Source organism: Rhagoletis zephyria, unplaced genomic scaffold, assembly GCF_001687245.7.
Source record: "Rhagoletis zephyria isolate East Lansing unplaced genomic scaffold, Rhagoletis_zephyria_1.1 Rzeph_scaffold_04517, whole genome shotgun sequence".
Taxonomy (NCBI): domain Eukaryota; kingdom Metazoa; phylum Arthropoda; class Insecta; order Diptera; family Tephritidae; genus Rhagoletis; species Rhagoletis zephyria.
Window position 1 is genome coordinate 6,641 of NW_016161600.1, and position 15,586 is coordinate 22,226.

At 37.4% G+C, this 15,586-nt stretch overlaps 2 protein-coding genes across 5 annotated transcripts in view; one reads left to right on the forward strand and one right to left on the reverse strand.

Annotated features, from left to right (window-relative positions):
- The first annotated feature begins 3,475 nt into the window (after window positions 1–3,475).
- Window positions 3,476–5,334, forward strand: Rack1 (Receptor of activated protein kinase C 1). Of its 2 annotated transcripts, none has more exons than XR_001848680.1 (3): window positions 3,476–3,682; window positions 3,823–4,352; window positions 4,456–4,694. XR_001848680.1 is itself a non-coding variant. In XM_017626266.1 (3 exons), exons 1-3 carry the CDS (start codon window positions 3,574–3,576, stop codon window positions 5,089–5,091), a joined length of 957 nt encoding a protein of 318 aa, XP_017481755.1. In that variant the 5' UTR covers window positions 3,476–3,573; the 3' UTR covers window positions 5,092–5,334. The 2 variants fall into 2 exon arrangements, 1 of the variants encoding a protein (XP_017481755.1); XM_017626266.1 differs by having other exon boundaries at window positions 3,823–4,034; window positions 4,456–5,334.
- A 2,151-nt stretch (window positions 5,335–7,485) lies between these two features.
- The window catches only part of LOC108370845 (protein phosphatase 1L), a 35,829-nt gene continuing 27,728 nt past the window's right edge, over window positions 7,486–15,586 (reverse strand). For all 3 annotated transcript variants that reach the window (XM_017626265.1, XM_017626263.1, XM_017626264.1), the window contains 4 exons: window positions 10,036–10,324; window positions 9,819–9,962; window positions 9,448–9,620; window positions 7,486–9,379 (listed from right to left, as the gene is read on the reverse strand). In XM_017626265.1, coding sequence (XP_017481754.1) covers window positions 9,016–9,379; window positions 9,448–9,620; window positions 9,819–9,962; window positions 10,036–10,324 — 970 coding nt within the window. In that variant the 3' untranslated portion in view covers window positions 7,486–9,015. The remainder of the gene's footprint in view (window positions 9,380–9,447; window positions 9,621–9,818; window positions 9,963–10,035; window positions 10,325–15,586) is intronic.

Below are 15,586 nucleotides of genomic sequence, written 5' to 3' on the forward strand. Positions count from 1 at the left end.
ACCTTGCTAAAATGTCGAGTCCTAATTTATATTTTGGTCGCTGTATGTATTCCTCGATTTGAATCACAAGCATTCAAATTATCATATACCAACATCACTTAAAATTGGTTCATACGCATGCCATTTTAATGAGCTTTTACGGCATCGAAATACCGAACACCGAATAGGGGACAAATACAGGGCATTAAAATAAATACAGAACATTTGGCGTCCCATATAAAATATGTAAATAAATTACCAGGAAAATGGATCAAAAGAGATGACTGTCCCGAACAATACAGCAAGGATGGTCACCGTACTTATACCACGCAAATTTTTTAACTTATAGATATTTTTTTTGGCGACAAAAAAATTAAAAGAAACGTCAGAACGTAACGTCCGCGACGCCAAGGCTCGCCCATATTCATAAAATTGTAAAATTCAAAACGCTGAGTGTTTTGTGTATAAAGTACTATAGCATCCAAATCTACTGTACCTACTCTGTTTGCGTAGAAGTTTGAATCAACTCATGCAGAGGTCTAGTATAAATTGACGGTGCTTTGGCAGAACCTCGCATCTCAAAACACTACCTAACATGAAACTTTCTATGAAAACAAAAAATTATTTTCAGCTACACTTATTGATCGGCATATTAAAGATTAAGTGCATACTTTTTAGTTAATTAAAAATAAAATGTAATGAGGCATAGTATTTTATGGCCTATTTTGTTGAATTACTTTCACGAGATACGAGGTGGTAGTGATTTCTGAGATACGGCGTTTTACCAACGTACCGGCGATATGTGAAAATCTTTGTAGGTACATTTGTATGTATAAAGAAACAATTGCTGAATTCCTTCCTACACATGTACTTGTTGTACTAAATACATGTACATACATACATACGTGTGTACAAACATATATGTATATCTACATAAGTAGGTCACTGTCTCGGGAAGCATGCTTTTTTTAATTACACAAAAATACAATTTAAAGGTTGGCGTTTAATACTTCTGCTTCATTTAAAAAAAAATGCATATTTCACACCCCAACTGAAAATTCCTCAACATTTGCTAAAGCAAAACACTTCACTTTAACTTAATCGAGCTCCAACTTAGCAACATTGGCTAATCAGCCCACGACAGCATGGAAGTGTTCACCATGACACAATGGAACATTGCACAATAGCAGATTACTAGCTGTTGTGTGCTGAGCGCCGGATTAAACTAAAGCTAAAATATCAGTTGAAAGTAAAAAGTTGCGGAACAGTCACAGTGAAACGCAACACTGGATGTCAAGTCATGTCGGCTACGCGTGGTATGTTCACAGTTTTATCGCCACTGCTGTCAAACTAAAATAATTCGCACGGAGCAAATTCGTTGGCCACAAAGGGCCAACCAACACAGGAAGGTGGTGTTAAAACTAAATTTGGGTTTCATTTCCAATGTGATCGTACTATTATGGAAAGAAAAGAAACCTCCGGTTTCGTATTTCAAAAGGTTACATTTTCACTTTGACACAAAGTGGAATACAACAGCGTGGCTGTTGCTTGAACGTATCCGAAGTTTCGTATGCAGCGAATTTCGGTATGCATTTTTTGTACCATTTCAGTTAATTTTCAACTGTTATCAACCATCCACCATTACGGCGGAAATGACTGTTCCCTGCCAGCTACATTGTCGCGCAGCAACACCACTATTTTGTCTGGAGTGGCTTCCGACTGCAGTGTTGTGGTGTTGCCGCCCTGTGTGCAGGGCAACACTGCAAGCAAGTTTCAAAAGAATATCAAAACATTTTGAATTCTGATTCCCAAACAACAGGCGCCCAGCATAGCTAGGCAAGCAAAATCAAATGCAACACTATAGCGAAGAGTTCACTAAACACACACCACTGCCGTCTGCATAGATTGTCATCTCACTCTGGCATACGCGCTGCCCGCCCAAAATATTTGCGAATTGTCAAAACAAAGCAGCGACCATGGTTGGTGCAGATACGCAATAGCTAGACACACTACACAACACATAGCGGCGGAATGACATTTGTTTAGTCAGCACACTGAACGCGCTATGTTGGCTGCTATGAACAAACTAATTTAGCTAGTTAGGCGGCGGCGGCGGCGGCGTCGGTTTTGCTTGTGCGCCCAAGCTGTTTGCCTGTGAAAAAATTTCGCTGACGTGCCTAAAAGTATGGAATTGCGATTTCAGGCATCTCGGTAATGTGCGGAATTCGAATTGGAAAAATTGGNGGAATTGCGATTTCAGGCATCTCGGTAATGTGCGGAATTCGAATTGGAAATTTGTTACTCTTTGAAAAAGTGTTCGTTCGTTCGCTCGCGCGCATACATTTTGTTGATAGCGAAAAAGTCCAATCAGAAAGACCCAACCGTCGCCGTTGCGAAAGCAACGAACGGGAACGACAGCCACGGATGCACGGATGTACGTAACCAGAAAGACCCATATTTATTTCTCCAGCGTCATTCCCCAATAACCCTTCATGGAGTATTGCCTCCCGATAACGATAAAGGCCTGCCACCGCCGCCATTTGTTTAGTTTGCTATTTATTCTCCATTAAAAGTGGCTTTTGCGTTGTCTTATCGGCTATCGATTCAATTGGATTCAATCGCTGCGCGATGTCTGTTTTTTTTGGCGCTCAATCATGTTTAGTGTGTTTGCCACCCTCCTGGCGTTCTCCGCCCACACATATGCGTCGGCAGTTCTTGCTAACATCGCTGCGCGCCTGAGATAAATAGAGCTCGATGACTGTTTGTACTATCGAGAAAAATGCTCGGAAATAAATCGCCGCTCGCCGCATGCAAACAAAATGGTCGAGCGAGCGAGTATTTTTTCCTTGCACTTTGAACGCAGACACCGACAATAATATCGATTTACAACACCGACAATATCGATTTCCCACGACAGTCGGGTCCATGTAACCGGAACGACCACTCCAGCATTATTCCCCATAAAAAGTTATTGGGAAATTCGTGTACAACAACAATAACAACATCGATTTACAAACACATAAATAATGTGTATTTTGTTCTTGGTTTTGGACATCAAAATGTAAAAATATGTTTATGTAAGTAAACCAATAATGGGCTTTCTTTCGAGTTATCAAGGTTACAAAAGTATATGTATATTGGGCCGTATGAATAAAAACTAATAAACTTCAAATCTTTTACTCGATTTGTTCGAATAACTTTAAGTAAAAAATATGAAATTTAAAGTAAAAACAATTGCTTAGTTTTTATTCATACGGCCCATTGAGTAAAGTCGTAAACCTATATATATACAAGCTTTTGTTGTTTGTTATGGATTTAGGTCATGGTGGAATATTATTATTACACCATGGATTTAGGTTCTTTAGCTTAATTACAAATATTTCTTTCCATAGTGAATGCACCCATTTATTGCTTTGAAAATTGATATCTGTCATCACTACTGACATGCGCGACATCTGCCGTGTAAAATCACCACGCCACTCGCAGCCAAGTTCAAGCGACGGAAGCCAACTTCCTTCTTTTCCAAAAAACCTTCCAAAGGTTGAGTTGTATTTTCGTTGCGCTCCGCAAGAAAATTGGTTAAATTCGTTGAATATGAGTGAGACTCTGCAATTGCGCGGTACCCTCGTTGGACACACTGGCTGGGTTACACAAATCGCCACCAACCCAAAGGATCCCGATACCATTATCTCTGCTTCTCGTGGTAAGTGACCATTGTATGACGTATGTAACATTTGAGGTTAAGTTTTTTTTTGCAAACTCAATCGTTTTAGATTCGATTAATCCTTTAGTTTTGGTTAAAATTTATTTCGTACTTATCCTACGTTACCTATTTACTTGCAGACAAGACCCTTATCGTATGGAAATTGACTCGCGATGAAGACACCAACTACGGTTTCCCACAAAAGCGTTTGTACGGCCATTCACACTTCGTGAGCGATGTTGTACTTTCATCTGATGGTAACTACGCTCTGTCTGGCTCATGGGACAAGACTTTGCGCTTGTGGGATTTGGCTGCTGGCAAGACTACTCGTCGTTTTGAAGATCACACCAAGGTGGGGCGAAATGTCGCAATTTTATGTCCAATCATTTGTGTAGCCTAGATTAGTCGATAGGGCTTTGTTTGCTTTGAAAACATGAATAATGCACATAAGTGCTGACAAAATTGGTTAGGAGTGTAGGTGGTGCTTGCATAGGGTACATTTCTACAAATGATTAGAGCCTGATTTGGTTAGAAGTCTAGTAGAGTAGTTTTAACAGGTGAGGCACCACCTTAAATTTATAATACGTGCCTATGCGAGGCAGAATTCTGGTTGAGTGTCGGGGAGCACCTTCTGGGAGTACGTTCACCGCAACAGCAAGGCGGTACAATTGTAAGTCGCAAGTGGTAATTTTGTTTCTTACTGGGAATGGTCAACTTATAATAAAAATATACTGAATTTTGTGTTATAAATTAACAATTTCTTCAATTCGCAGGATGTGCTGTCTGTTGCCTTCTCCGCCGACAATCGTCAAATTGTCTCTGGCTCACGCGACAAGACCATCAAGCTGTGGAACACATTGGCCGAGTGCAAGTTCACCATCCAAGAAGATGGACACACCGATTGGGTGTCATGCGTACGTTTCTCGCCCAACCACTCTAACCCCATCATTGTCTCGTGCGGTTGGGATCGCACCGTTAAGGTCTGGAATTTGGCCAACTGCAAGTTGAAGAACAATCACCATGGACACAATGGTTACTTGAATACCGTGACTGTTTCACCTGATGGTTCATTGTGCACTTCTGGTGGCAAGGACTCCAAGGCTTTGTTGTGGGATCTGAATGATGGCAAGAACTTGTACACCTTAGAGCACAACGATATCATCAATGCATTGTGCTTCTCGCCCAACCGCTACTGGTTGTGCGTTGCATACGGTCCATCAATCAAAATCTGGGATTTGGCATGCAAGAAGACCGTTGAGGAGCTCCGCCCCGAAGTTGTGTCGACCAGCTCAAAGGCCGATCCACCACAATGCTTGTCGTTGGCCTGGTCCACCGATGGTCAGACCTTGTTCGCTGGCTACTCTGACAAGACCATTCGCGTATGGCAAGTCTCTGTCTCTGCTCACTAAGTTGATGGCAGTTACGTACGCTTAAATGCAGGAGCATTTTTGTTTTTAATTACAAGTTTTTATACGTTTTGATGACAAAAAGTAAGTTGCCCATACTGCTGGGCATTCAATCCTATATGTATGTAAAAATGTATGCGAAGAGAAAAATGTGTACTGTATTTAAAATGTTAATTCATTGAGCGCTGATTTGTTTATTATATAAACAAATAAATAACAAGAATGTCAAAAAAACCCAAAAAAAAGAAAACAATTTTTGTATTAATTTAGCTGTATTTAACGTGTAAGACTTTAAATCGTAAATATATAAGTAGGGGATTTTAATTTATACACCAACTTGACGTGTTTTCTCTTCACAAATGTAGGAGATTATGCAAAGGCGAATATTTTGCCAGGTGGCAAAATTGTTGGTGTTATAGCACGTTGCTTTTCTACTTCGGTAAAATTTCTTTTTCTGCTTTGGCACCTTTTTTTATTGTTGCTTTGGTATACCCTCAAAACGTATGTNTCACAAATGTAGGAGATTATGCAAAGGCGAATATTTTGCCAGGTGGCAAATTTGTTGGTGTTATAGCACGTTGCTTTTCTACTTCGTTAAAATTTCTTTTTCTGCTTTGGCACCTTTTTTTATTGTTGCTTTGGTATACCCTCAAAACGTATGTATGTGTGTTGCTTTCGTTAAAATGGCTACTTTGATGCATATTTTTTGGCGCAATTTACATGCCAAATGTGGCGCACACGCTTGCTGCTTTTTTATGCGCGCCTGGTAAAATTCGTGAAGTCGGTATCCGCTGATCAACTTCGACATTGTTTGGGCAGCTCTTATGAGTGTTTGCGCAAACTTTTTGCTAATACCAAGCGATTTTGATTTTATGACTGCCGTCTCCTCCGTTACGAGTTTGCGCAGTTTCTAGGCGAGTTTGCGCAAACTTTTTGCAAATACCACTCGATTTTATTTTTTGCAGCAAAAGCTGATTTTCTAATTCAGAAAAATAACTCGGAAATGTGCTTTTCGCCTTTTAATAGAATGAAACTCGTCGGAATTTAAGTATATTTTAATATTTAATATATTTTCGTTAAACTTCCGTGTATGTATGTATTTACTAAAATTTAAAAATTTTTATAAATAATTCGTAATTAAAATACATATTAAAATATCAGGACTTGTTTATGCATATTTTGATATTTTGCTAGATATTTTCTTGAAACAAATATGAATAGGAAGAATAGCGGATAGCAGCAATTCAAATCCTTAATAATTTAATTTAAATTAACCTAAAACTAAAAAGTTGATACGTCATGCCTATAACAGTATCCGACGGATGTCATTCTCCCGGATCTAACACCTTCACACTCGCTTGTTATGACAGTGTGAATCGGATTAGATCCGTGCGGGGATGGCTTCCGTCGGCTACCGCAATAGGCATGTACATATATAAAATTGTACACAAGAGACATAATTTATTTAAACAGTAATGTACAAAACATTTAAGAAATGTCAGAAATTAAAATTTTATACAATTTGCGATTTTTACAATATTAAGAGGAATCAAAAAGTGGTGATCGATATTAGCAAAAGGCGCTAAGTGAAATTTTTTCTTGATACAATTTGGATTTTCTAAAGAAGACACATGACATAAGCACATACATATTTTTGGAATTGGTATCTTTGCCTAGTAAAAGCCATACTCCAGTTTGGTAAATTTTTAGGAGCAACATTTTCGCGTTTTGGAAAATAAAGAGTTGGAAATCAAAACGAAAAGTTTTGTAATGAAATTATATTTGAAAAATTCCAGCGATGCTAATTTTGTTTCATATTAGCCGTCATCGATTCGCCAACAGTTAGCGAGTGGCGAAACGAACGAACTCAATGAGGTACAACCAAACTCGCTATCGTATATCCGTGCTAGCTAACTTTGTTGTTGCCTTCACATGAAAAATTCTTGTTTAAGCGACCGGAACTCAAACATAGCGAGCGAGAAGTGGCGAATCGATGATGGCTAGTGTTTGAATTCCGTGCATTTTGCAAAATGCTACAAAATTTTGTTGGAAAAGTTTTATTTTTTAGTGCAATACGGGATCTTTGGATTTTCCCTTAGTCCGGTACAAAACGCTGGGAAAGTAAATTGTCTTTTCAGCATCCATACATAAATAGTTTTGCCTTCTCAGTAGAAGCAACAAGCCTAGGGCTATCACTTCAGCAATATTTCTCAAAACTGTTTGGGGAACTTTTATGGTGTTACTACAACCGTTAGGATCAGCATTGCTGTCAGACAAACACGCGGATATTCCAAGATTATTTATTAAAACGTTCAAATAATTTCCTTCGATGGCTGGTTGAGCAACTAGAAACGCGCAGTTTTTCATTTATTTTCTGGGTTTGGGTTTTTGGGTGTATCTTGGTGTAAGCGATAGAATAAGTATACTTCGAACAGCTTGTAATAATTTTGATACATTTTAGTCTTTAAAATGGGCAAAAAAAAAAGAGGTGTACTCCAAAAAGTGAGGGAGCTATTTGTGTAGTGTCATCAGAACGCGAAACTGTAAATGTTGACTAACGCAAAAAATGTTTGCTTGCTCCAAAAAAAGGCATCCCAGTCAGAAAGCCCAGACCCAAAGCACACTTCGTGAAATGTTACCTTTCGGATCAAAATATGGACAGGTAGCACGCACGTCGCAAAGCTCAGGGGGGGAAAAATTCGCGAAATAATGGTTAATTGTTTCAATTGGTGCTGCAAAGGTCAGATTATTTAGGCTGGCCAACTTGAAAAATGGCTAAGGAGGACAAATAATTTTTAAGGAAGACACAAAATTAGTTTGATTTCTCGAAAAAATGAGGGAAACATGCCTTTTATGCATTTTAATAGATTCATTGATTGAAAAAAATATATATATTAATAAGCCATTCCATGAATGGGACAAAAGCATGTCAATGAAGTGAAAAAAGCAGACATAGGTACATAAATGTATATCAATTTATAGGCAATTTAGACCATTTAATTTTTAAATGAGTACACACAACGGACCAATGGACCAATACAAGGCGAAATTATATCTAAGCAGTTCAAAGATATGAGAGCTGCAATTATTTTATAATCATTATGGCTTAACGCTAGAGGTCGTGCATAAAATTTCATCGTAAACATTTCAAAATTCAATGGGTTAAGCTCAGATTAAATTTTTAGTGCGAGTGAAGTAAGTTTAAGCAACACACTGAACCGAAAACTGAGTCGTCGTAGCTTAACACATTCACAGCTGAGTTAAAAGATCCACGATATTTGTAAGCTTTTTTCTTGTTTTTTCTTTTTTTAAAGCCCAATTAATGCATTTCATACAAATAACCCGATTTTTTTCCTAAAAAGACTAAAAAATTCACTTAGTACCTTTTGCAGTGTCGACCGACGAAAGGTGCTTTTCCATAAAACTTAAAAATTTCACTTAGTGCCTTTTTGTTGTGTTAGACGACAAAAAGTACTTTTACACATCGAAAAATATCAAAATTTCCAAGCGCACTTTTTGCTTCGTTGCTGTTACGCAAGTAAAAAGTCATATGGTATGCGATTTTTATAATATGTGTACATCGACTTAAATTTATATAAGCATACTGCAAAATTGTATGCATTTTTTTTTCGATAAATTTGCTTTGATTTAGAATGAAATGCTTAGCAGCTAATAAGAGGGCACATAAATAGTTTTTAAATACGTATTTTTCCCCTTTTTCAAATTGTTTGTTCTTGTTTCGTTTTAGAAAATTTACTAATGCTGGGGGCACTTGGCGACGGCGAGACTCAAATCAATCCTTTTGATGACGCTCATCAGATAGTACATGCAAACATAAGCACATTTGTGTATGTATACATATGTACGCCCATATGCATATACATACATACATACATATTTGTATGCACATACGCAGTTGACCAAAATTTATTTCGTACCAACGCCACTATTCGAGCGAATTAAATTTGTCACGGGAAATTTCGCAGCATTATTGGCTGTGGGAAATTTATTCGTTGCAGTCGCATTATTTGCGGTTTTCGATGCAGATGCACTGCTACCGTCGCCGTTACCGTTAGTAGATGTGGTGGCCGAGCTAATGCGATAATTACCATTGCGAAAAACTACCAACAACACAGTAATATTATCCACTGAGCCACGCTGATACGATTCCATGGTTAACGCTTTGGCGCCATAGTCAGCTTCATGCAAATGCTTTTTGATAAAAGTGCAAGCCTCCTCATTATTGAAGGTGTCCCATAGGCCATCTGAGGCGAGTATGAGAAATGCGGGTCTGCAAGAAAAATGGAAGTTAGTGATATCTTCGCTTATCCCAATTGAAAAACTCATATGCACACTGACTTGTGATCGTTCAATTCAAAAGTTAGTATATCTGGATTAGCTATGACTAGATTCTTGTCCTTCAATGGATAATCGCCAAGCGCACGCGATGTTGCCAATATACCGGCTACACGCCAAACGCCGCGAAATGCTATAAAGCCGCCAGCATCATGAATGCGTTTGCGTTCACGCACCTATTAATTTTAGAGAGATAAATTTATAAAGCAGACAAAATTAAATTAATAACAAGCATTNTGCTATAAAGCCGCCAGCATCATGAATGCGTTTGCGTTCACGCACCTATTTATTTAAGAGAGAGAAAATTTATAAAACAGACAGCAATTTTTAAAATTAAATTAATAACAAGCATTTATGTAATTTGTTTTAATTACCTGCTGCGGCTTGTGATCGAATGACAACGGTATTGCTATGCCACGCGCATCACACATAACGCCACGTGAATCGCCCACATTAGCCACGGTCAGTTTGGTGCCTTCAATGACGGCAATTAGCGCTGTAGTGCCGGCTATGTTGGTCTGCATAAGATAAGGTAAAAGACAATTACTTACATTGCTGCTGTTAACTTGAGGCATTTCGCCAACAACTTACTGTCTTTTTGGCTGCCTCAACCAATTTATAATCGGCTGCGAGCACTTCGTCTGTAATTAATTTGCCGTAATTAATTTTGCCATTCTCTATGTAACACTTGGCGTCGAAATTTTGTGGTGGTCCATTCTTTTTGCCACCATCGCTGCCAGCATCTTTGCCACTGCCGCCACCGAAGAGGGCATCCTTCGCCGCATTGCTGCCGCGCATTAGAGAATTTAATTTGGAAGTAAATACATCGGTGTCCTTTGGTTTTTTACCACCCGATGAGGCCTTGCAATCGTCTGCGGTGCTGTTGTGAAAAAGTAAATAAACAAAAAATACGAATTTAATAGGTGGAAAAATAAAACTTGAATAGACCAAAAAAGAAGTTGTTGCAAACTGTTGATAAAGTATACGCTAGGGTACATTAAATGATAAAATTTTTTGTGCCGCCACTACATTTGTTAAAGTCCTCTGTTGCTGTTGTGCCTGCACTTTGTCTCCAGACAGTCTGATACTTATTGTTGTGCTACGGCATAGATCTATGACTGCGTTTTCAAGCGTCCATCCAATCACTTTAAGAAGGCGGCGAAGCCAGGGGGGATAGATTCCCTTTTCTTCGTCAATATACTCCTAATTTTTACTTTTGATTTATTAAATCAATACCCGTTTATTCTCCTGATTTATAATTTTTTTAATTCAGACTAATGACAAAATACATTTTTATAAATATTGAAGATTTGTTGTATTGTGCATTTGAATATTGAGCATGTGCCAAATAGCCTTTGCAAGAACGTCTGAAAAGACCAATGACCTTTTCGGACGATTCAAAAAAAAAAATATATATATTTCTACGAACTGATAACCTCCTCCTATTTTGAAGTCGGTTAAAAATATGAGAGAAATTTAACTTGTGCATATCAGACCGAAGTAATACCGCAATTTTCTCGGTCTGAAATTCTTCTTCTTCTTTTTTTGGCGCTGTAACCGCCTAAGCGATTTTGGCCGAGTTCAGCAAAGCACGCCAGTCGTTTCTCCTCTGTGCCAACTGACGCCAATTGGAAACACCAAGTGAAGCCAAGTCCTTCTCCACCTGATCTTTCCATCGCAGTGGGGGCCTCCCTCTTCCTCTGCTACCACCAGCGGGTTCCGAGTTGAATACTTTCAGAGCTGGAGCGTCGGTGTCCATTCGAACGACATGACCAAGCCAGCGGAGCCGCTGTATTTTAATTCGCTGCACTATGTCCATATCGTTGTAAAGCTCATACAGCTCATCGTTCCATCGTCTGCGGTACTCGCCGTCGCCAACGCGTAAAGGACCGTAAATCTTCCGCAAAATCTTTCTCTCAAACACCCCAAGAGCCGCCTCATCGGATGTTGTCATTGTCCATGCTTCTGCGCCATATACCAGCACGGGCATGATGAGTGACTTATAGAGCGTGGTTTTCGTACGTCGAGAGAGGACTTTACTCCTGAATTGCCTACTCAGTCCAATTCTGTCTGTCAATTCAGTCTGAAATTGCTGAGGAAAAATTCTACACCCTTCCCTCTCCCGCCCCGTATTCAGACGGTCTGAAAATACTAGTGTGTGAACTCAGAAAACTCAACCAAGTTTGATAAGAGTTTTACGCGATGTAGGCAGGGTTTTGCCGATTATGACAAGTAAAAGTAAACAAGGCCTCAGAATGTAAATGTCTCTGTTCAAGGTGACGCACGGCGATGGCAGAGCTCAAATTTCATTCAGTGACATCGCGATTCACCAGTGGCACCGGTTCGGAAGAAAAATGGTATCTGCACTACATCGACTAGGGCAAAACGAAAGTTAAAGCTCGAATCCACGCTGGCGAGAGGTGGTGGAAGAGAGAGGGAGGATAGAGCCAGGAGAAAGCGAACCGCACCCGCCGAAGAGAGGGCGCAACCAGAGAAGAAAATTTTAACCCGCGCCTGCTGAGAAGCGGGAAGTCACGGAACCTGAGTCTCCAATTCACAAGCGCCTTTTTGTAGGGGCAAGCAATCTGACCTAGGGCACAATCTGACCTTAGGCACAGGGCAGAGGTGTTAAAGAATGCAATAAGTTTTAACTAAATTATTCATTTGATTGAAGTCCCGAGTGATTGCAATCATTTTCTGTTAGTCCTGACTAAGACTAAAAAAAAATAGTCTTTATTATTTTATTTATGATTCATGAATCACTTTTTTATTCATTTCTTGTTAGTCACTTGATTTGATGTTTTGAAATTGTTGGAAACGATATCAAAAATGAGTTTTTGTCGCATATGGTAGACAAATGTACAAAAATTACTATGCTTAACCGGTGCCCGATTATTAAAAGCGGCCGCGGTAGAAAGACTTTTTTCGTTTGCTTCATTACTGAATACCCCACGCCGTGGAACCTTTTCTGACAACAATTTTGAAAAATTGCTGTTGCTGAAAGTTAACGGCTAAGTTAAATAAGTTTCAAGGATCATTGTTAATTTTTTGGAAACTTGTTCTCATGCATTTTGTTTTTTTTTTTTTTAATTTACATAATATGTACAGATTATGTATATATAATAAATACAAATTTATTTCATTGGAAGTTACTGGAATTCATTTTCTAAAGATTTTATATACTACTGGAGTTTTAATAAAGCTTTTTGTGTACTCATTTATTTTCTAAACAAATTTGTATTATAATTCTATGAAGAAGTGTACGCAAGATTGCTTTAGATTTTCATTATTCACCTCAGACTGCAAAAATGACTAATTAGTCATGAAAGTCTAATGACTTCAACGAAAAGACGAATGACTTCAACTTTGCAGTCTTTAGTCAAACATGTGATTGATTGGCTGCAGTTAAAAAGTGTTACGTCAGTGAATGTGACTACAACTATTTAAAGTCACGCAGGCTGCATTCTTTAACACCTCTGGCGCAGGGTAGAGTTTAAAAAAAGTTGTTTCTCGAGAAAAAACGCACTCCTACTTTCACTTCTAACTGCTGTAACTTCTGAAGTACTTTGGTTTTCGGAATGGGGAATCTGTTCAAATATTCTTAAGAGTATGTAGAATTTTTTTTTATCGAAAGAAAAGTTTTCGATTTTTTATTTTTTTTTAGGGCGGTGTAATTTCTCAATGTATTGAAATAAAAACGGCCGCGACTCCTTTTGGGTACTTTTCTTTTCGTAAACCCTTAAAGGACCCCTTACATTACTTTTTGGTAAAGGAATGAAGATCCTACGCTGCCCCACTCATTAGTTGTACCTTTTTGAAAAACAAAATTTATTGAAAAATAAGCCATGTTACTTACTAAGTAATGTTAATTTAGCAAACAAATTTTATTATTTTATTTTGCTCTGCCGTTATTATTGAAAATACTAATAGGAATGAATAGGAATAGCTCGAGTCCCGTTAATTTATCACAGTTTTCAAAAGTGGGGTTTTCGCGTAAAACATGGGCTCTCCGAACTTTGTCTTGCATAGAAGAATGTTTTGAGCTGCAATTTGCAAAGGGAATATATTTTCATTAAAAAAAATGATTCGGAAAGTAGTGTCCGGTGTAGTAGCATTGAAAAAAAAAAATGAATTTAACAGCCATATTTTATATCTCGAACGACAGGAACGGAATTTTTTAGCAGCTTGAAATTTGTACTTCATTATACTAGAATTAAATAGGCTACAAAACTGCATACGACAATTTTTTCTAATGAATCTGATTTAAACGTTTGAAACTTGGGTAAAAATTTGCGAAATTTTTATAATTCTTGTACAAAGTTTGAAATCTGAATTCATATGGTATTTGTTGAATAACCAGTTAGACTTTTATAAAAAAATAATAAACAGTAAATAAACAAAATACAAATAGCCAAAACTGATAAAATAAATAGGAAATAATTCTACAAAAAAAACCCGTATTTACAGTATGATATGGTTCATAATTAGGCCGTACTACATATACTACTTGAATGGAAAGTAATATCAATACAGAAAATTTAGTCATTAGGTGACGCGGGTGAACCTTTCATAAAAGCTTGTCTTAAAAAATATTTTTTTTTTTAATTAGGTCCTTGTGTTTACACATAAGTTGATTTGATTTATTTTTAAAATAATTGAGTGACTTAAAAATCAAAGTGTAAGTAAATAAATAAATAACTAAAAAAAAAACACAATAAAATACATGCATGCAGTAAATATTATGCTTAAATTAGCTCTTTGTTTTCCAAATAGCCAAGAAGACAAGGAACAAAGGGGAAGCAGCGAACGTACATATGTAGGTACTGAAAATATTTCGCGGCGTATTCTCTGTATACAAAACAAAAACATAATTCAGCTGCGTCACTCGCAATACTAACGGATATTTGCATATATATTAATGTATGTATGTATGTACATACTTTATTTTCATTGTTATAGTCGAAAGAACAGTCGGTCAGTTAGTCGAATCGCCTAAATGTGCCTTGGACCGAGGAGGTCGTGATGCTTACAATTGTTCTCTGAAATGTCTCGCTTTTCAATTTCCATCACGCGCGCGTCAATTGTTATGCACTTTTTTTTTGGAAAATTGTTTATTGTATTCTATGTACTATGTATGTTTTAGTCTTCTTTCTGGCACATCTTGAGATTGTTTGTTTTTTTATGCCAAAAAAAAAACAATGTGTGCTGCCCTGATTTATTATTATGTATTTCTTTTGACCATTCAATTTGATGTGTTTACTTGTTTTGTTGCATTCAACCGCACATCTGCATTTTCCTGTCGCTTTGAAAAGTCTTCGTTAACTTTTTTTCTTTTGCAAAAACAATTAAAAGTAAATTTATTGAAAGTAATGATGGCACCAAGGACCGACGAATTAAAATGTGTCAATTTGCAGAGGATGAATTTAACTTTATTTATGCATGTATTACGTATGTATATATAGAAATGTATGTACATATATATATATAGGCCTGTTCTTTTCTTCACAAATTTCATCAAATCGATTTCGTTCCGAAAGCGTACAATTCAGCTTTTGATGTTCGGGCGAACGTGCTGTACTAAATTTCAATTCATTAATACGGTAGTACGGGGGCGGAATGAAATCAGCTTAGGATGAAAGACCGAGACCCATATAGTAAAACCACCAAATATCTTTGCATTCTCAGAATTATTATTATTATTTTTTTCATATTAAGTTTGCAATTTTTTGCGCGGCTTCTTATAGGGTGAGAGCAAAAGAGGGCTAAAATTCATGTCGGAGAGAAATTTGTAGTTAGCTCTCTCACGAAAAGGTCGTTTTGACCACTTTATTAGAAATTCTGAATAAAATGGCATTTGGGAGGTCACCAAAGGGTTAAAGAAAATTATTCCACAAAAAATTTCACCAGGGGTATTTTCAGAAAAAAATATTCATACAAAGAACGTGAAAGACCGCAGAAAATAAGAAAAATATATGCTTCACATTTTCATGGTAAAATTGTCCATCGTCCTAACTTAAAAATTTTTTTTTACAAAGTTTATCAACTGAAAGGAATGAATAAAATTAAAGAATTTTCGAAAAAGCTTGAGTATTTCCTTATCTTTCGAACTTAAATGCTTGAATCTCAAAAAGTACTATTCCGA

Excerpts from the sequence above, each read along its gene's own strand:
- Rack1 (XM_017626266.1), top strand. The coding sequence starts at position 3,574 with ATGAGTGAGACTCTGCAATTGCGCGGTACCCTCGTTGGACACACTGGC. Across the intron at positions 3,683-3,822 it reads CATTATCTCTGCTTCTCGTG|ACAAGACCCTTATCGTATGG; the intron begins GTAAGTGACCAT and ends ATTTACTTGCAG. Across the intron at positions 4,035-4,455 it reads GTTTTGAAGATCACACCAAG|GATGTGCTGTCTGTTGCCTT; the intron begins GTGGGGCGAAAT and ends TTCAATTCGCAG.